This window comes from Ochotona princeps, chromosome 4 (assembly GCF_030435755.1).
Source record: "Ochotona princeps isolate mOchPri1 chromosome 4, mOchPri1.hap1, whole genome shotgun sequence".
Taxonomy (NCBI): Eukaryota; Metazoa; Chordata; class Mammalia; order Lagomorpha; family Ochotonidae; genus Ochotona; species Ochotona princeps.
Window position 1 is genome coordinate 61,510,529 of NC_080835.1, and position 18,754 is coordinate 61,529,282.

The 18,754-nt window shown below is 39.6% G+C and overlaps 1 protein-coding gene across 5 annotated transcripts in view; it reads right to left on the minus strand.

Annotated features, from left to right (window-relative positions):
* Nucleotides 1-18,754, minus strand: part of DLG2 (discs large MAGUK scaffold protein 2) — a 746,421-nt gene that overhangs the window by 223,642 nt on the left and 504,025 nt on the right. The window contains exon 1 of one of the 5 annotated variants that reach the window (XM_058663678.1): nucleotides 7,112-7,231. The exons of the other annotated variants lie outside the window; for them this stretch is intronic. Coding sequence (XP_058519661.1) covers nucleotides 7,112-7,148 — 37 coding nt within the window. The 5' untranslated portion in view covers nucleotides 7,149-7,231. Of the gene's footprint in view, nucleotides 1-7,111; nucleotides 7,232-18,754 lie in introns of those variants that run through there. 5 annotated transcript variants of the gene reach the window in all.

An 18,754-nucleotide genomic window follows, 5' to 3' on the forward strand; every position in this document is an offset into this window, starting at 1 on the left:
CGGTTTTCCAAGGTCTTGCTTACACGGTTCAGTAATAACGGAGAATGACTAGAGAAGGGAAAACAAAAATAAAAACAAAAGAAACTGTTTAATTAGTATAGATGGAGAAAAACAGCTAGTAAGCTAATTGATTATAGCTATCATGATAGCTGATTACAATGTCTGCCTATAAAAACAAAGGGTAGGGGAAGCATACACAAAACCTCCTGGCACTGTTTGACTGCCTTTCCTTGATGAAATACTCTACAAATGGGTGATGCAACATAATCCAGCCCTTCTCTGGTAACAAACAGAGCTAATCCAATAACGTGGCAGTGACGTGGGAGGTCTGATCTGTGGAATGCAGAGTCAGTCAGTCAGCCTTACTTGTGGTTTGAAATGCTTTAAGAGCAAGGTGTGATGTCATGTTTTTGTGGGAAGAGTCAGAGCCTTTGGGATATATCATTTCTGTCTGTGTCCACATGACTCACAAACAGCAACTATTAGGACTACTGAACCAATATAACAGCAACCATCCATGTTCAAGTGTTCGCTTGGGAGTAGAGATGGATTCATCCTCAAACACACTCCTTCCAGTGGCCCATTCATCCATGGGATTATAAAGACAAATTTAGCATATGCCTTTGGGGGGCAGATTATGTAAATTACAATCCCATAAGTTAAATTCTTTCAAAGTATTACAAGGATACAGAAGAAAGGACAACTGTGCTCTGGGCAATGAGGGAGAGAAAGTTTCTCAGAGCAGGTCTCAGAACTGGGCTTCTAAGATCAATAGGAGTTGGTCACAATATTGGTAAAACATGTACTACAGGTTCTTGCAAAGATTACAATTTCAAATAGACAACCATTTTGTCATTTATTAGAGTATGTAATATCATTGTTATGAGAGGGAAGGAAAGGTGTGCCAGCAGGCAAACAATGTGCATGTATGCATTAAAATATCTTGTGCAGTTCCTTGTGGCTGGAAGATGGGGACAGCAACAATGGAATGCCCATTTAAATATGGTAACTCTTTCACTAGGCCAGAGGATGCCTTGAGAGTTTGAGGAAGGGCGAAATCAGGGGATCAACCAGGCAGCTGCTCTGAAACACTCAGTTGAGCTTAGTAGGACTACTCTCTGTGAAGTCAATCCTGAGGAAACACTACCCTGGCATCAAAGGGACAGAGAGCACTACAGGACCAGCTTGCACCTCCCAGGCCAGAACAGTCTTCAGTAAAGATCACATTCACATCCAGAGGACCACAGCTGGGGGTAATTTGATCTTGGGCTTTGTCACCTACACATAGGCACTAGAGCAAGAATTCTAAGCTCTGCCCACATCTCATGTGGGAAATATTTCATAAAATGCAGGTGCTTTGGCTCTGCTCCATACTTACTGAATCAGAATCCTTAGGAGGGTCTGCACTTTTTCTTTTCTTTTAAAGATTTACTTATTTTTATTGCAAAGTCAGATATATATACAAACAGGAGGAGAGACACAGAGAAATATCTTCCATCCAATGATTTACTCCCCAACCAGGAACAAAAGCCAGTGCTGCGCTGACCCAAATCCAGGAGCCAGGAACCTCCTCCAGGTCTCCCACGCGGGTGCAGGGTCCCAAGGCATTGGGCCATCCTCGACTGCTTTCCCAGGCCACAAGCAGGGAGCCGGATGGGAAGCGTGGCTGCCGGGATAAGAACTGGTGCCCTTATGTGATCCTGGCATGCTCAAGGCAAGGACTTTAGCTGCTAGGCCACCACGCTGGGCCCAAGTCTACACTTTTAAAACACCCCTTACAGAGAGCCTGAAGAGGCTCTGGACTCCTGGCTTAAGATTGACTCAGCTGCAGCCTGTGTGGCCACTTGGGGAATGAATCAGCAGACAGATCTTCCTCTCTGTCTCTCTTCTCCTCTCTGTATATCTGACTGTCCAATAAAAATAAATGTTAAAACACCCCACACAGCTAGAACTGAGAGCCATAACCCACACAACAATCAGATCATAATTGTCACTCTTAGTGCCTTTTTCAGAAAGTTTCGAATTGTGTGCAGATGGTGATAGGGACACACTGTAACACATGTGGAACTGGGACCTGAAAAGTCCTTGAAGCCAGCTAGTCATTCCAGGAGAGGCATCACTATTAGCAAAGGAGCAAGGCAGGCTGCGGTACTGTATGACTTAAGTATCTTGTTTTTACAAGCTTTGAAAGTGTCTCTGAACACATCACAGCAGGGCAGGTGTTTTAAAAGCATCTGGGCGAGAGGGCTTATTTCACAAAGGCAGAATATATCCAGATTCTTAATATTTCAGTTCTGCAACACTGGCATCCCACAAAGGCATCATTTGGAGTCTCAGCTGCCCTGCTTCTGATCCAGATTCCTGCTAATATACCTTGAAATCAGTGGAAGTTGAGCCCCTACCATCCATATGGGAGAGCCAAACGGAGGATCAGATGAAGTTTCTGACTTCAGCCTAACCTGATCTCAGTCACTGCAGCCATTTGGAGGAACAAAACAGTGAATAGAAAGTCGGTCAGTCTCTATCTATCTCTGACCCTGTTTTTCAAATAAATGATTAAATATTTAAACAAGTAAAATTCAGTCAGTAAAGAGGCCTTGGTCTCCCACAAACTGGTTGGGTAGCTTCCATTAAGTTCCACTTCTAGAGTACATCATGATTCTGCATACTGTGATAAAGACAATCTTTGTGAAAACAATGACATCCCTTTGAAATATGGCTAGGTATCAAACGCTACTTGTTTTCTAAGGTTGTTATACTAAACAAGGTATTATCCTAAGTGCAGTATTATTATTTACCTTTCTTAGGACTCTCCAAAATCCTGTCAGATAAGGATTATAATCTCTAGGTGGAGAAATGAAGTTCTGGGAGCCTCTAGGTTCAAGCAAACTAAGAGAAGTCACCTGAGCTAAGAATGGCAGCTCCTATTCTGAGCTCATGTTGGGCAGCCAGTGTTGGCAGCCACTACAACTGTTTCCATATCTCCAGGATTCATAGTCTTTCCTAGAATATAGACTTCTTGAGATCAAAGACTAAGGGAGGTGTAGGATTATTACCCCTGTATCCTTTTCCCAGTCTCTTCCATTTTTTCCCCTTAAACATTGCATCTTAGAACAGTGACAAAAATGGACAAGCAAATTTTTCTAACTCAATTTTATTCTCTCTTACAGGTCACTGGTCTTGGGTTCCCTGGTAGAGGCAACTTAAAATAGACCTGCTTAAGTAGCTACTATCGAAATAGTTGTGGGTGAAGTAATAGGGACGCTAAGACTGCAAAACTGACATTAATGTAGATGTAGAAGTTCATTCTTTCATTCAATCTTTATTTATTTCTATGAGTTTATATTTATTATTACCTACATGTTTAGCTTTTAGTTAACTAAAATATCGTCTGCTTCAGTGTTATTTCACCTAATGTCACAAAATTTTTAATTTTTTCATAACCTTCTCGTAAATAATTATATACAGTCATGTGTTGCAAAACAATGCTCTTATTCATGATGGACCACACAGATGCTGATGGTCCCATAAGATTATGCAGTTTAGTAACACCATATCCATCTTAATTGGGGTAAGTATAAGATACTTGCATAAAGACAAAATGCCTAATAACACATCTCTCAAAAAGGATACTGCTTTAAGTGATGCATAGCTGCACATAAAACACATACAGACCCAAATGCAAACACAGCATAAGAGTAAAGACTAAATAGTAAGACTTTCGGAGTTCATATTTCTATATTTATTTACTATGTTGGTGAGTTTGGAAGAAGTAGTAAACTCAGATATTATTATCATTATTAATTGCATTATTATATTACTATTATGCTACATACCACATATTATACAACCACATATTATGTATTTTATATTATATATTGCCATAATATATTAGAACATGTTATATATAATATACATTATATACTATAATATAGTGATATATTATATGTTGATATAACATATTATTGAATAAATTTATTACTATTATTATTATATCAAAGTCAACATGGATTCATTGATTTGTGTGGTTCTAAAACATGTGAATTTCCATTGCCATGATGTAACTAAGAAAATTAATCTCCCCAATAACAGTTCAAATTTCAACTACCACAATCTTTGCAATCTCCAAAAAGTACACTCACAGCTAGCTTTTTAATCACAAATTACTACATAATATAACTTTTGGGCATCAAGATCAATGACTCATCACATCAATTCTTTCAAAGCCTGTCAGTGATTGGTACCTGAGCACCTGTTAGCTATTTTATACACAGCAAAGTTTTACCTCATTTTCTCCCCTGATAAACTCATACACACTTTCAACAAAGATCAAAGTGCAGCAAATAGAAGGTGTTAATCTGTAAGGAAAATTTATTTATATGGGACTATGAATTATGGGAAATAGAGCTGCTAACCATGGCAATGTGGACATTATCACCCTTTGAGAAATTCTAAATATGCATGTTGAGAAACTTACTAAAGGTAAACTTATGAATGTAAACTTATGAAAGGTAAACTTATGAGAAAATTGGTAGGGATGAAAAGAATGATATTTCGCAGGAAATGAGATTTGTAAAAAGCCTCACATTTAATGAACTATTCTAGATACTTTAAAACAATGGGAGTGCAAAGGATAGAAGTTGGAAGCTGATCCAGACTTAAAGAAGAATATGTCCAGACTTAAAGAAGAATATGGCAATTCAGCAGGACATATAAAAAAGTTTGCTGATTATTAAAAGCTACATAGTTGACAAGAAGAAAAAAGTTAAGTACTATTCAAACTACTTATTTTTTGGTAGTTTTTTAAAAAATGTAATAGCATACCAAATAAATATTTAACAATCTTTTTTCATTTCCCTGTATATTTATAACCCACAATAAAAATTTTTAATCTTTAGGAAAAAACTGAATAGGCCAAAAGCAATTATAGGTTTTCCCACTGATTATTACAATGTAATTTTAATGGTTTCACAATTCCATGCAAAGCAAGGACTGCTTATTTTTACTTACCAAGCATCAGAAGACACGGCTGCTGCCTCGATGGTGATCTCACGCTGAGAATTATTACAAAATCCTATGAAATTGTTCTGCTTTTAATGGGCATGCTAGTCTGTTTCAGAGCTCCAATAAAGTCTTTAGTGAACTTGTGGAAGAGAGAGTAGAGTAGCTAGGACACCCTGATGGGCACATGGCTAAATTAAAGTAGCTAGGACACTCTAAATCCAAGAGGTCAAATCACTCCAGGCCAGCAAACCTGCTTCCTCAGCCCAGGAGTAGAGGACCAAGTAACTCCAAAGCTGGTTTTTATACTGATTGCAGCTGCTTAGCTTTTGTGCCAAACACACATTAAGTGCCAACAGAATGCAGAGACACAGTTATGATTCCTCTTGAAAAATAATATGGAAAATAGCAATGCAAACAAGTCAGCTTGTGTGAATGAAGTTTCTTAAAGCCAGCAGAAAGTATTTGGATGGAAATCTGCATTCCCAAAGCCACAGAATGGCAAAATAGCATCTGGGGCTGTGATTATCTATGATTTTAAGGAACTATAGTCACAGTATATGAAGTGATACTTATGGCTTAATGAGTTGGCTGTGGCTTTTTAAGTTCAAATGCATATTGCAATCATATTATAAATTGTTTTTTTTTCCACCATAAAACATGTTTGGATTTTTAATTTATAGTCTGTAGAAGAAATAACTGGGGTTAGATGGTGTGCATTTGAATGAATGAGCAACATATCTGTTATCAGGTGAGAAGTTCTTGACATTCATCTCTCACTTCTGAAAATAAGGTAAGGGCCCTTCAGTGCCTTGAACGTGCCCAGGATACCCATATGGGCACCAGTTCTAATCCCAGCATCCCCGCTTCCCATCCAGCTCCCTGCTTGTGACCTGGGAAGGCAGTCGAGGACAGCCCAATGCTTTGGGACTCTGCACCCATGTGGAAGACCTGGAAGAAGTTCCTGCATCCTGGCTTTGGATTGGCACAGTACCGGCCGTTGTGCTCACTTGGGGAGTGAATCATCGGACGGAAGATCTTTCTGTCTCTCCTCCTCTCTGTATAACTGACTTTCCAATAAAAATAAAATAAATCTTTAAAAAAAGAAAGAAGGAAAATAAAGTAAATTGAATCCACGGAGGATACTTGCCTGGTCAATCTCCTGACTCATAACAAAACACGTATTGAGTTACTATTCTGTGATAGGCACAATAATGAGGGTTTTAACTCTAGGAGCCCACGAAATAGTTATTACTGCTATTATATTTTACGGATATACAAACAGGCTTACGTCACTCACTTTACTAGCAGGGAACCAGATTTGGTGCTCTGGCAGAATGATGTGAAATGAGATTCTTAGCTACTAGGCTGTGATTGTCAATAAATCACCTTTTCCATCAAAAGTGAAACAATACTCCTGAAGGATGTTGCAACCTAGCTCTCCATACACAATTACTAATTTTTAAACAACCATACCACCAGACAATGCAACTCCCGTTTTACAGATGAGGAAGCTAAAAGCATAAAGTTCAGAAGTTTCCCAGGGTTGCACAGCTTATGATTGGTTGTAAGCAGTATTCAACATTCAAGTCTATCTGGTTCTTTCAGACAAGTAAGTCAGCCTTCTGGATGAGAACTAGTCTGACCCAAAAAAGCTCTGGCTTCTATTTGAACAGGACTTGGCAAACATCACACAATAGATCTGAAATCAACGTGGATCCTGGCATTTCTTCAACCATTTCAGTCTGCAGCAAGAATTCCACATTCCTCTCCTCCCTCCCTCCTTTCTCTACCAAAAGCCTAGCAGCTCACATGAGACAGGCATACTACGAAGAAGCCAGTGGTGAATCAAATACATGAGGTGAGGTTTGGAGGACGCTTCACTAGTGTGGAGCAAGAGAAAAGAATCATGGACTGTTGTTTCGCCGAAACTCGACAGCAACAGATACGAAAGCAGCAGCGGTAGAAAATGCCTGCAAGCAGTGGGAACTGAGAAATGGCAGGCGTTGCTGAGAAGGGATCTCCTACGCTGTTTCGAATTTACTGGCGACAGTTCCCGCATTTGATCTGTCAAGAAAGATGGGTCTGAGAAAAGTAGCATGATTCTCACCGCAGCTCCTTAGCCAGTTCCCAGAGGTTTTCAGCATAGCAGGCAGCTGCTTCTCAAATTCGGCTCCGCTCTCCTCCTGCTGGAGCCGCACCGTGCTTAAACCCCGCCCACGGCACACACCTCCGGACGCTTTTGGGAGGTGGCCAAAGAGCGTTAGGAGTGAAGTGTGGGTGTGGCCACTTTCCCAAGCTAGTGCTTCAGCTAGTTTAAGATGCTTTGCAACACAAAACGGCTAATTTAAAAGATGGGATCACTTTCTTCACTCCATTTTTTACAAACAGAAACAAATCACTTTTCATCTGCCGCCTGCTGGGCTCACCTCCTTCCTCTTTTTTTCCTCAGTTAAGAAGGCCATAGCTTTGTAAGGTGGAGGAAGTGAAAGCCTGCCTAGAAAGCCTGCTGAAGGGAGTCCGGAAACTTTTCACCTGCTGATTTCACCCGCCCCACAGAGTTCCACACACAACTGCTAGTCTGACATATTTTTAAAATGTGGAAGAGAGTCAACAAAGCCATTCACAAGACAGTGTGAATGCCAGAACACTGGAGTCAGCTGGCTTCTCTGAGCCAGGAAATGCCTGCTGGAGTGGATGCTTACAAAGGAAGGGAATTCTGAAAGGGAAAGTTATAGGGAATTAGACCTAACTTCACTTCGTGTGTGTGTGTGTGTGTGTGTGTGTGTGTAAACCACGAGAAGCAAGCCCCTTCACTCTGAGAAATTAATTCTTCCCTTCATTTCCTTTAAAGCAGTGAATCTTTTAATGCCAGTGTGAAAACCTTGTCGTTTCAAGCTTCTCCTTGATATTTTTGGATAATGATCTAGAACTAGGAAATCAGAAGAGCTTTTAATTATTTCTAGAAGCAGTTACTAGATATTCTAAGGGACTTCTGTTTGATCTATACAGTATACACATCGAAGCAAGGATTTTGTCATTGCTATTCACACATTGATCGATTGACCACTTGATAAGTGGAGCCCAGACATTTTAATTTCCCCTCTAGACTATCGATCACATTTGGAATTAAGTTTAATATAGCACAGCTTCTCTAACCTATCTGTTGCTGATCAAATCAGATGTTGTGGTCACCATGGAAACCACCTACTCATTCTCCCTGCTATTTTATCTATTAAATTTAAAGTGCACATCTACAAAACTTTATGATTGAAAAGAAGCTCAAATAGGAGGCAATCCAGGCCACCTGAGACTGGATGTCATTTCAGTATAAATGCTTTTTATTTCATTTATTTAAAAATTTACTTACTTATTTGAAAGGTATAGTTATTGGGGTGAGGGATACAGAGAAAGAGAGAGAGAAATCTTTTACCTACTAATTCATTCCCCAAATAGCCGTAATAGCTCAGGATGGGTCAGGATGAATCCAGGAGCCTGAAATTCCATCTTGGTCTCCCAGAAGGGTGGCAGGGGCCTAAGAATTTAGGTCATCTTCTTTTGCTTTCCCAGGTACATTAGTGGGGAGCTGGATTGAAAGCAGAGCAGCCAGGACTTAAACTGGCACTCCTATAGGATGCTGGCATTGTAGGAGATAGCTTAATGCCACAATGTTATTCTAAAAAATCACTAGCAAACATATTCATAGAAACACAGTATCACTAAGAATACCAGGGTTACTATTTAGGGCAAGTATGTGTGGTATAGTGGTAAAGTTGCAGATTGGGATGCCTTTACAGGAGTGCCTGAGTTCCAGTCTCAGCACTGCTTCTGAGTCCAGCTAATGTACACCCTGGGAGGCAGTGGGGCCCCTGTCTCCTGGCTTTGGTCTGACCCAATCCTGGTTGCTGTGAGCAACTGAGCAGTAAATCAGTGGAAAGGAGATCTCTATCTCTTTCACATAAATCAAAATCAAAATAGTTGAAAGACTGAACTTGCTTAGTTTGAAGATTTAAAAATTTGTCAAAAGGCCTTTCAGAAGTAAAATGAAAATATTCTAACATTTTATATCTGATCCTAACAGAATGGCTGCCATTGGTGGCCATGAGAGTCTCTAGGATTTTAGTTTGGGTCATAAAATTAAAGAAGGCCTGTTGAACATCTGTATGTGTGGAAACACATTTTTCTGCTTGAATTTCCTTTTTCATGCACATACAAAAAAGACAAAAAGTAAAACAGAAAAAAATCAAAGCAGCACTTAGCTCATTTATTTCATCATGCTTTCAAGTTCACCAATCACAGTTATAGATGACAAGGGAGTATGTTGATATTAGATGAATCCCTGAATCATGTAAGAAGACAGATAATCAATCTAACTCCCTAGAAGGATGTCAGCTGTACAATTATAAATCATTAAATGCAAGGACTTGATCACTTTTGCCAAGTCAAGCAGTCACAAGTCAGATTTGACTCTATAAGCTGTCAGATTTGCTTTAAGGAAAATTGCACTCAAGAGTTTTCATCACAAAACCTCTCTCTCCCTCTTGAAGCATCCTGAAACTATGGATCTTTTTGGCTCCTACAGACAAACAGTAATAATCCCCAAAGATGAAAAATCTCTTTCAACCTATACATGTCTGTCTCATCCAAGACAAACATCTTGGCTATTTTTAATCAATAACAGGGATGGAAAAGAACTGATTTGCAGGATCAAGACTCCTTTTTCTTTTGCTCACTGAGACTGAGATTCCAAGTTGTGTTTACAGTGCTGAAGCAATCCCTGCTGACACAAAATGGAACAGATATATTTTCACAGCCTCTGCATAGAGAATCTCACGCAATAGAATCAACAAACCCATTTATTTCCTCGCTAAAATAGCCTCAAATCTGCTTTCATATCCTCTGAACAGATGGGAGTGTTGAGAGCTCCAGGTTTCCTCTAGGTTGCGACTTGACCCTAGTTACACCTTGCAGCCACTTGCACTCTCCACCCAGTGGAAGTGTGTCCAGCTGGGATGAGGTTACAGGAAAAGTCAGTAGAGAGTAGTACAAACAGTATACTTTTGGATTGAGTGCTAAAACACTGACGCCTTGAAGACCTCAATGGGATGCACTGGGCACATCTGAACAGCTCTGGGACAAGGAGTGATCTCTATGCTACTTTCAGTAGGGACCTAGGTCAAGGTTGTAGTACTGTTAGTTTATACCTGAGCTACAGGGTCCTCCTTTATGACATAGGTTCATGTTCCTCAGAACTTATTTGATTTCTGCAATTCAGTGTAAAAGTAAACAGGGAATTTATAGCCATTATACCAATATATAGTCATCCTTCCATTTTCATTTTCATGGGAGTTTGGCTGCCATAACTTCAACTTCCCAAGGATTCCAAAATCTGTAGATGATTGCATCCATTATTTTAAATGATATATTTATGCATAACACATGTAAATCTTCCTGCCTACTTAATTCATCTCCAGATAACTTATGGTAACCTAATACAATATATGTTATGACAATAATGATGCATTCATGCTTAGGAATAGTGACAAAGGGAAAAATGTATGTTCAGTTAATGTTCATTTTTTGTTTGTTTGGATCGACACTTCATTAAATCACAGGATGCAGAATCCATGGACATAGAGGGGAAATTTACATTTGCGAAATTGTACTACATAATAATACATTAAATTCAGTAGAATACTACTGCTTTATTTTTTTCTTTCCTTTTATGATGCAGACATGGTTACAAATATTTGTTAACTTCTAGGGCACTCAACTATGAAGCTCTTGTAATGAATTATTTTAGACTAAAGAACACTTTGATTTAGGAGAGAATGTGTAACTCTGAAACATATCTTTAATCAATTGTCTAACAAGTAAAGCTGCAGGCATAAATACTTGTGACTTTGGATACTTGTTGTCACTAAAGATAGAAATACTAGTTATTTATTAAAGACTGTAAATATAACATTTAAAATTGGAAAACTTTCATTTAGGTCCAAATTTGGGTAACTTCTATTTAGGTTCAAAGCACAGTAAGGGAAACATTAAACAAAGGTTGTGTTACTGAAATGACAGTTCATTAGTTAAAGATAAAAGTGGAGTTTTCCCAACACATATTTCAAATTTTAGCAGCCTTTGTGCAGGAAAGTCCAAGATTTAATGAAAATGAAACACCCCAGGTTCCTGACTCTGATCACTCAATCAAACAGGATTTATTTTCTTCTGTCTCCAAGCCAGGTATTTATACCCTGGAATAGTGGGGGACCAACCAAAACTGATCACAGATCAAACCAGTTGACATAGAGTCTTCTGATCCAGCCCAACCAGTCTTTACCACCTCTTATGAGCAGTAAACACAAGAGGAATTGAGTACACAGTGAAGCTTCCAGAACCCTCAGACTCCATTGTGGAAAAGTTGAATTGAAAGTCCTGATGTAAGTTAATAATTTTATGTTTTATGAGGCTAAGTTATAGATTCATTCACTGCTAAGTAGATATACAGACATTTAACTAAATCTCCAAAATCTCCATGTAATAGAGAACATAATACTTCATATCTCTTGATGTGAGATCAGAAACCAAACAATTGATATTAGAAAATAAATTGGTTTTTAGAGACAAAATCAAAATAAAACAAAACTTAAAAAAAAAAGTAGACATAGTTTGAGTTGATTGGAGCGAAAAGACAGAAGAAGTCTTTAAAGAGAAACTAAAACAAAATATTGCCATTCAGCATCAGCTTTTGTATTTTGGTCATTATTTAGGTATTTTTTTTTTTTTTACTCATTCATTTATTTCAGAGAGAGAGAGATAGAACTGGAGTTTTTTGCTTCATTCTCCCAAAAGACCCCAAAAAGTAAGCACAGGATCACACCAGTCTGATGTCAAGAATTCAGGTCAACTCTCCCAAGTGGATGGCAAAAATCCAAACACTTGAGTAAATTTTCCATTGGAGAAAATTGGTGATATAATCTCTCAAATTTTAAGAAGCATATTTGTTATAATGTAAAAATGCAGGTGCTAGAATATTGCACGAATACGAAGGATTGTTGAACTAAATAATCAGATTCCGGAAGCTGACTGCACTTCTCTGCTTGCTTGAAAGTAGGACATTGCTTTATAAACACAAGTTTATCCTGCTCCCCTGACCCCTCTCTCTTTGGGGAGCACAAAGGTTAGGCACAAAAGTCAACCTTGGCCCATCCCTAAGTGACTGTCTGTGCTTGTGGAGAATCAAATTTCTTTTCCTTTGAAATGTCACTTCTCTAAAAAGTTATCATTATTTGTTGAATACCATTTACAAGCTGAAATTTAAAACCACGTCTTTGGGGCCCGGTGCCATGGCCTAGCGGCAAAAGTCCTCACCTTGAAAGCCCCGGGATCCCATATGAGCGCCGGTTCTAATCCCGACAGCTCCACTTCCCATCCAGCTCCCTGCTTGTGGCCTGGGAAAGCAGTCAAGGACAGCCCAAAGCTTTGGGACTCTACACCCGTGGGAGACCTGGAAGAAGTCCCTGCATCCTGGCTTTGGATTGGCGCAGCACCGGCCATTGTGGCGGCTCACTTGGGGAGTGAATCACCGGACGGAAGATCTTCCTCTCTGTCTCTCCTCCTCTCTGTATATCTGACTTTGTAATAAAAATAAATAAATCTTCAAAAAAAAACCACGTCTTTGAAAATTACTTATTTCTTGATGGTCTCCCTGTGCATATGAAAGTAATGTTAATATACTCTAGCTTGTATCTTCACACTCCGTTTTTTGTAACAGGCATACATTACAAATGAGAACCTATGGGGAATATTCTTCCTTCTGTGACAAGATTCTCAGAGGTTAAGTGACTAAAAACATGTATTAGAAAGGGTAAGAAACAGTCATTATAAGTAGGCTTGTGGTTCTGAGTTTATTTTCTGGAGTTATTATACTTACTGTCTTCACACTCTGACATTTTCAAGTGGCTTTATGACTGTCATCTCCCTGCTTCAGTTTTCTCTATTAAAGGAGAACACTTCAAAGTGTTATTATTAAATTAGAGTTCTTAAAGCATGTAGCCAATCCTTTGCTACACAAAGTTGATAACTATAAACCATTTAAGAACAATTATTGATATTATTAATATTTTATTATTTAATAGTAATTGTTATTATTACTAATTGGATTTTACTAGACTATGAAAATGTTCCCAGAAATAATGATTTTAAATATCCACTGATTAGTTTAGATAAAATTGATATTTTAAAAGCACTTTTATTGAAGGAAAAAGTCATTTTTGTGATGTGGGATGTGATTCTAGCTCTGGAAAAGACCCCAGCTGTAGGTTAAAAAGTCACTGTTGGATCAAAACGATCAATACAATGTCTAGGTTGCTGGGAAGTTGACGTATAATTTTGTGTAACATCTCTCCTCTCATTCCTACCAGATTCCAAGTTAATTTCAACTATTCTCAAATCTTGAATGTCTCTTATATTGGGAGAACTTACTATTTTCCTGAGTAGCTCTTATATCTAGAAATTCAACTTCATATTAAACCAAAATATGTCTGCCGATAACTACAATATATTAATAATAAACCTACAGTTAATCCCAAACAGGCTTTAGCAATAAATTTCCCAACAGTGGAATGAAGGGAATTATATCTCCAATGGGTGTATGATTGGTAAAAGCCCAAAGCAGTAAAACCCAGAACTCATTACTCGGACTTTGTGAGAAACTGAAAAGATTGATTTATTCAATATGATGCATCCTTCCCTGAAGACTGAATAATGTAAAATATAGAGTTCAATGATTTTTCCTCAGGAAAAAATGTTTAAAGCCAGAATTCTGAAGAGGCTCCCTTAAAATTCATATGGAAGATAATTTTACATCTTGTGCTTTAACTGGCAAAGGAAAGGGAGAGAGAGGCACTGGAACAAATTAGTAAGCTTATGGCTCCTTTTCTGAGAGTATGTGCCACTCCGCAAATTCTGAGAGCACCTGCACAACAACAAATGCTTGAAAGTATTTAGAAATGAACTCAAGTAGCAATCCAGATAAACAAAGGGATATATAAGTTAGTAATATAGTCATTAAATAGCAACAAGAGCAACAACAGAATCAATCACTGCTCAGCACAAGGGATATCAGTATAGAATTGCATTATTTTTTAATCCTGTTTAACTCACATCATCGGAAAACCATAAATCTTTTCACAAAGATTACTCAACTGTATTTGCTATTTTTCAGATTGCCATCTCCAGCACAGAAGCAGACAAGTATCTGGTGTTCAATAAATGCGTCAAAGGGTGAATGAGTGAATGAATATTTACTCTAATTTCAGAGTGGGTATTTGAAGTGAATAAGTAGCCACTTGGAATATCCACATGCTGGAGATTTGATCGAAGTACCAGGCTTCTAACTTTGCCCCAGTTCAGCCCTGGCTGTTGCAGGCACTAGGAAAGCAACCCACCAGATGGAAGATTCTCCCTCTCTCTTCTCCCCATCCCTTACTCTGTGCCTCTGTTTTACAAATGATAATGAACATAATTATTTTAAAATTTTAAATGATTAATCCCTCCAACATCTTGTTTCCTTTGTAGACACTCAAACATTTGAAGACTGGCACTCTTTCTCCTGCTTTCTTCATTCCCTCCACTTGCATTTCTTTTCTTGGCTATTTCTCACAGTTTTAGTCATATTTTCTTACAAACCACAGCTTCATATCTTCATGCAAGGAACTTCTAAATGTGCTTTTTAAGTGAGAAAAATCTCATTTCATATCTTTAAAATAAAAGAAATTTTGCTCTCTGTGGAAGTCATGCCGAGCTCATCTAGAATATCTGGGTAACATCCGTTAAGAGCAATGCTTTCCTAATTACTAGTTAAAGCCCAGAAGAGAATTATGAAATCAGTTAATACATGGTAATCAATATTTCCTTTTTTTAATAGAGAGCATCAGAGATGAATACATACAATAAGACTTCTATTTTATGTAATTTTCATGTCAATTACTTGTATTTGCCCAGGTTCTGTTTCTGTTTCTCTGTCTTTATCACTGTCTCTCTCTCTCTCTCTTCCCACACACACACACAGGGCACTCCAGAGCAGGTGCATACAACTTGACATACTTGTTACCTACAACCGTAATATTTCTCCTATTGCTATTGTAGAGGCTTCAAATCACCGTGATGCAAGTGCAGACCTGAGTTTTAAAGTAATTTATTTCTTATTGTGAGTGTTTAAAATCTTGTTTTGGGTTCATTATTACCTTTCCCATTTAATTAGTTCTTAATTATGGATAATTTGCATTACTATATGTTGGCTTAATATGTTGAGTTGGGCTTCAAGACATAGGAACACCTAAAGATAAGTCATCTACATGATTACTGCAAATGCACATAAAAACGTAATTTTGTAATTTGTTTTTTTTAAGCTTATTTGTTTTCATACATTTCAAAGTTAGAGAAAGAAAGTGGGAGTGAGAGAAAGAGGGAGATTGATCTATCATCTGTCTATTGGGTAACTACAAATGCCTTCAGTGCTGGGGCAGGGCCAGATAAGAGCCAGGAGTCCAGAAGTTCATCTGTGCCTCCCTTGTGGGTGATAAGAGCTCAAACATTTGACCATTATTTACTGACTTCCAGTAGGTTTTAACAATACAAAATGAATAGAAGTGGAAGAGTGGGGACTCAAAACAGGCCCTTTGATATGGCATGCAGCAGCTTAACCTGCTGCTTCACAATGTCCCTCTCCCCATCCCCATCATATTTTTATTCATAGCCAGTGGTTTTAACAGTGGTTGGAATAGATGAGACATATTGTTTTATCTTTTCTAAATGGATCAGTTTTAAAAGATTGATCCACCTGATTTACAGAAGAAAAGACTGGGGTCTAGGGAAATAGCTGAATAATCAACACTAGCAATGACACTTCAATAGCAACTCTCCAGGTTTATTTATTTATTTTTAAAGATTTATTTATTTTTATTGCAAAGTCAGATATACAGAGAGGAGGATAAACAGAAAGCAAGATCTTCCATCCGTAGATTCACTTCCCAAGTGACCCCCACAAGGCTGGTGCTGCTGTGCCAATCCGAAGCCAGGAGCCAGAAACCTCCAAATCTCCCACATGGGTGCAGGGTCCCAAACCTTTGGGCTGTCCTCAACTGCTTTCCCAGGCCACAAGCAAGGAGCTGGATGGGAAGTGTGGCAGCCGGGATTAGAACCGGCGCCCATATGGGATCCTGGCGCATTCAAGGCGAGGACTTCAGCCACTAGGCCACTACGCTGGGCCCTACTCTCCAGATTTATTATCTGTGCCATAATCATACTGACTCCAGAACAACAAAGTCAGAGCTGGAGTGAGCAGATGTCCCATAAATGTATGCTCTGTCATTTGTTTTACATGTTATTAAGTTGGACAACATAAAATTGCAAATGTTATGTCAAAAACTGTCAAATATTAGCATTTTCATATGATTCCATTTAAATAGTTTTATTTTAATAGCTCCTGTCTATGCCACTTAGAGACTTGGGTTTTAGAAGCAGGATGGCTATTTATTTGTTTGACCATCACGAGGCCTTACAGTTTGCAACTGTTCTCTCAAAGGTCCTGCTTATCTGCAGACAGCGATGGCTAATAAATAAAACAGAGGCTGAAACATCCTGGCAACAGAAATCAATTGCTTGTATGAGTTGTTGCTCTGTTTTTATTTCACCTATTTTTGAAAATACAGTTGCTCTCTAAAAATCTCTGTTTCTTCTATAAAGCATTGCCCTAAGGGAGAAGAACAGAAAACAAGACACAACCAAAGCTGAAGAACAGCATTGTTTAGCTCATGATATTTGGAGAAGACAACAATTTAACGGTGAATCAGAGTGCAGCAAAATGATTCCAACGCAGCACCATGTCTGCAAATTACTTCTTGATAGATGATGGTGTTCAACTTAATCAGCATATGTGCATGACAAAATTGACGGCACTGTGACTGGTACAATTTTCAAATATCCACATAAGGCACAAGGTAAAGTAACCAACTGGCATGCATCACTTTATTTGGTGAAGTAAAATGTTAGCAAAAATCTAACTTTATCACTTAGTGACGAGCCACAGTAGAGGGCACAAATAACCTTATCTGCTTGGATAAAATTAAAGGTATTAGGCTAAGTAAACAGTGCCTCTTCAGAACCAGATTTGAAAAAGATGGTTTAGGGCCTGGTGCAGTACCCTAGCAGCTAAGGTCCTTGCCTTGCATGCGCCATGATCCCATGTGGGTGCCAGTTCATGTCCTGGTAGCCCCACTTCCCATCCAGTTTCCGGTATGTGGCCTGGGAAAGCAGTCGAGGATGACCCAAATCCTTGGGACCCTGTGCCCATGTGGGAGACCCAGAAGAGGCTCTTGGCTCCTGACTCCTGGCTTCAGAATGACTCAGCTGCGGTCATTACGGCCACTTGGGGAGTGAATCAGCAGACGGAAGACCTTCCTCTCTGTCTCTCCTGTCTGTATATATGACTTTCCAATAAAAATAAAATAAATCTTAAAAAATAATATAAGAGAAAATATGGTTTAAAAGATAGATATATCTCAACTCTAGGCAACTGCCTAGGTTGCCTTGTATCTGCAAATGTTACACTGCTGGAAGAAAAGAGCCAGTAGCTGGCTAAAGCCACACTTGTTAGCTACACCTGTATGTCAGCATAGTTGTTTTCTTCTTCTTTTCCTTCTTCTCCTTCAAGATATTTGGGGTGAGAAACTTTGGGCCAGGACACGCTCCCCTGATGCCCACTGCAGATTGCCCCTGGAAGGGAATCTGAGGATATATAAGAGTGGGAGCAGTTGAAGGCATATTTGACAGGGGAGTCACAAATTCTGGGATCTTCCACAGACCAGGTCACTGTGCTTGCAACTAGGTAAGAGAACTGAAATAGAGTGGTTTAGATGCAGGGAAACCAGGGTGCGTGTCTGGATCAGGCCAAGGCACCTGTCCATGTGTGAGACCTGGGCTGGGATAAATAGCACTGCCTGCCACACTGCTGCTTGCTGTTCCCAATAGCTGCAGCTGAGGGAGCATGCCTGGATGGGCTGAGTTCCAGTACCCACTTATGAGTATCTGAGCATGCGTGGGCCAGGTAAGGCTGGGCAGAATGTGGCAGAATTAGATGTGGGTGCAGATTCTGTACAAGACCTGTGAATTTGCCTCTGTGGGCCTGCAGTATTCACCAGTTTATGTGAGAGTGGTGACAGTGTGAGGCAGCCTGAACCACAGAATTCACCCGACAGGAACCCACCTGATCCTCTCCAAAGTGGCGGCTCTGAGGAAGCTACGTGGGGCCAGGCTGCAGCATCCAAGCAGGGCTGCTGCACTCAGGCCTGGTAGGAGAACTTGGGGAACTGGCCTGATGGCAGGCCAGGCCAGGCCAGGCAAGGCTCCAGCACTCCTCAGCATTTGTATAGGCCTGATCTGGGGCATTTGTATGGGCCAGGTTGGCCCAGATCACAGTACTCGCTGACACACATAAGAGCCAGGACAGGTGTGGGCCATTCCTGGCTGGGCTAAGCTGCAACATCTGTTAGCAAGAGCTAAGGCTGTGGGTGGGCCATCCCACACTGGGTCAAGGCCCAGGGCTAGGAAAAGACCTGGTAGGAGAACTTTGGGGTCTCCCCTGCTGTGCTTCAGCTTCTACTGGTGAGAACAAGATGCAAGGCTGTGAGCAGACCAAACTGGGCAAGACTGAAACACCCACTTGGCATGCATGTGGGCTGGTCTGGGGGTGGGCCAG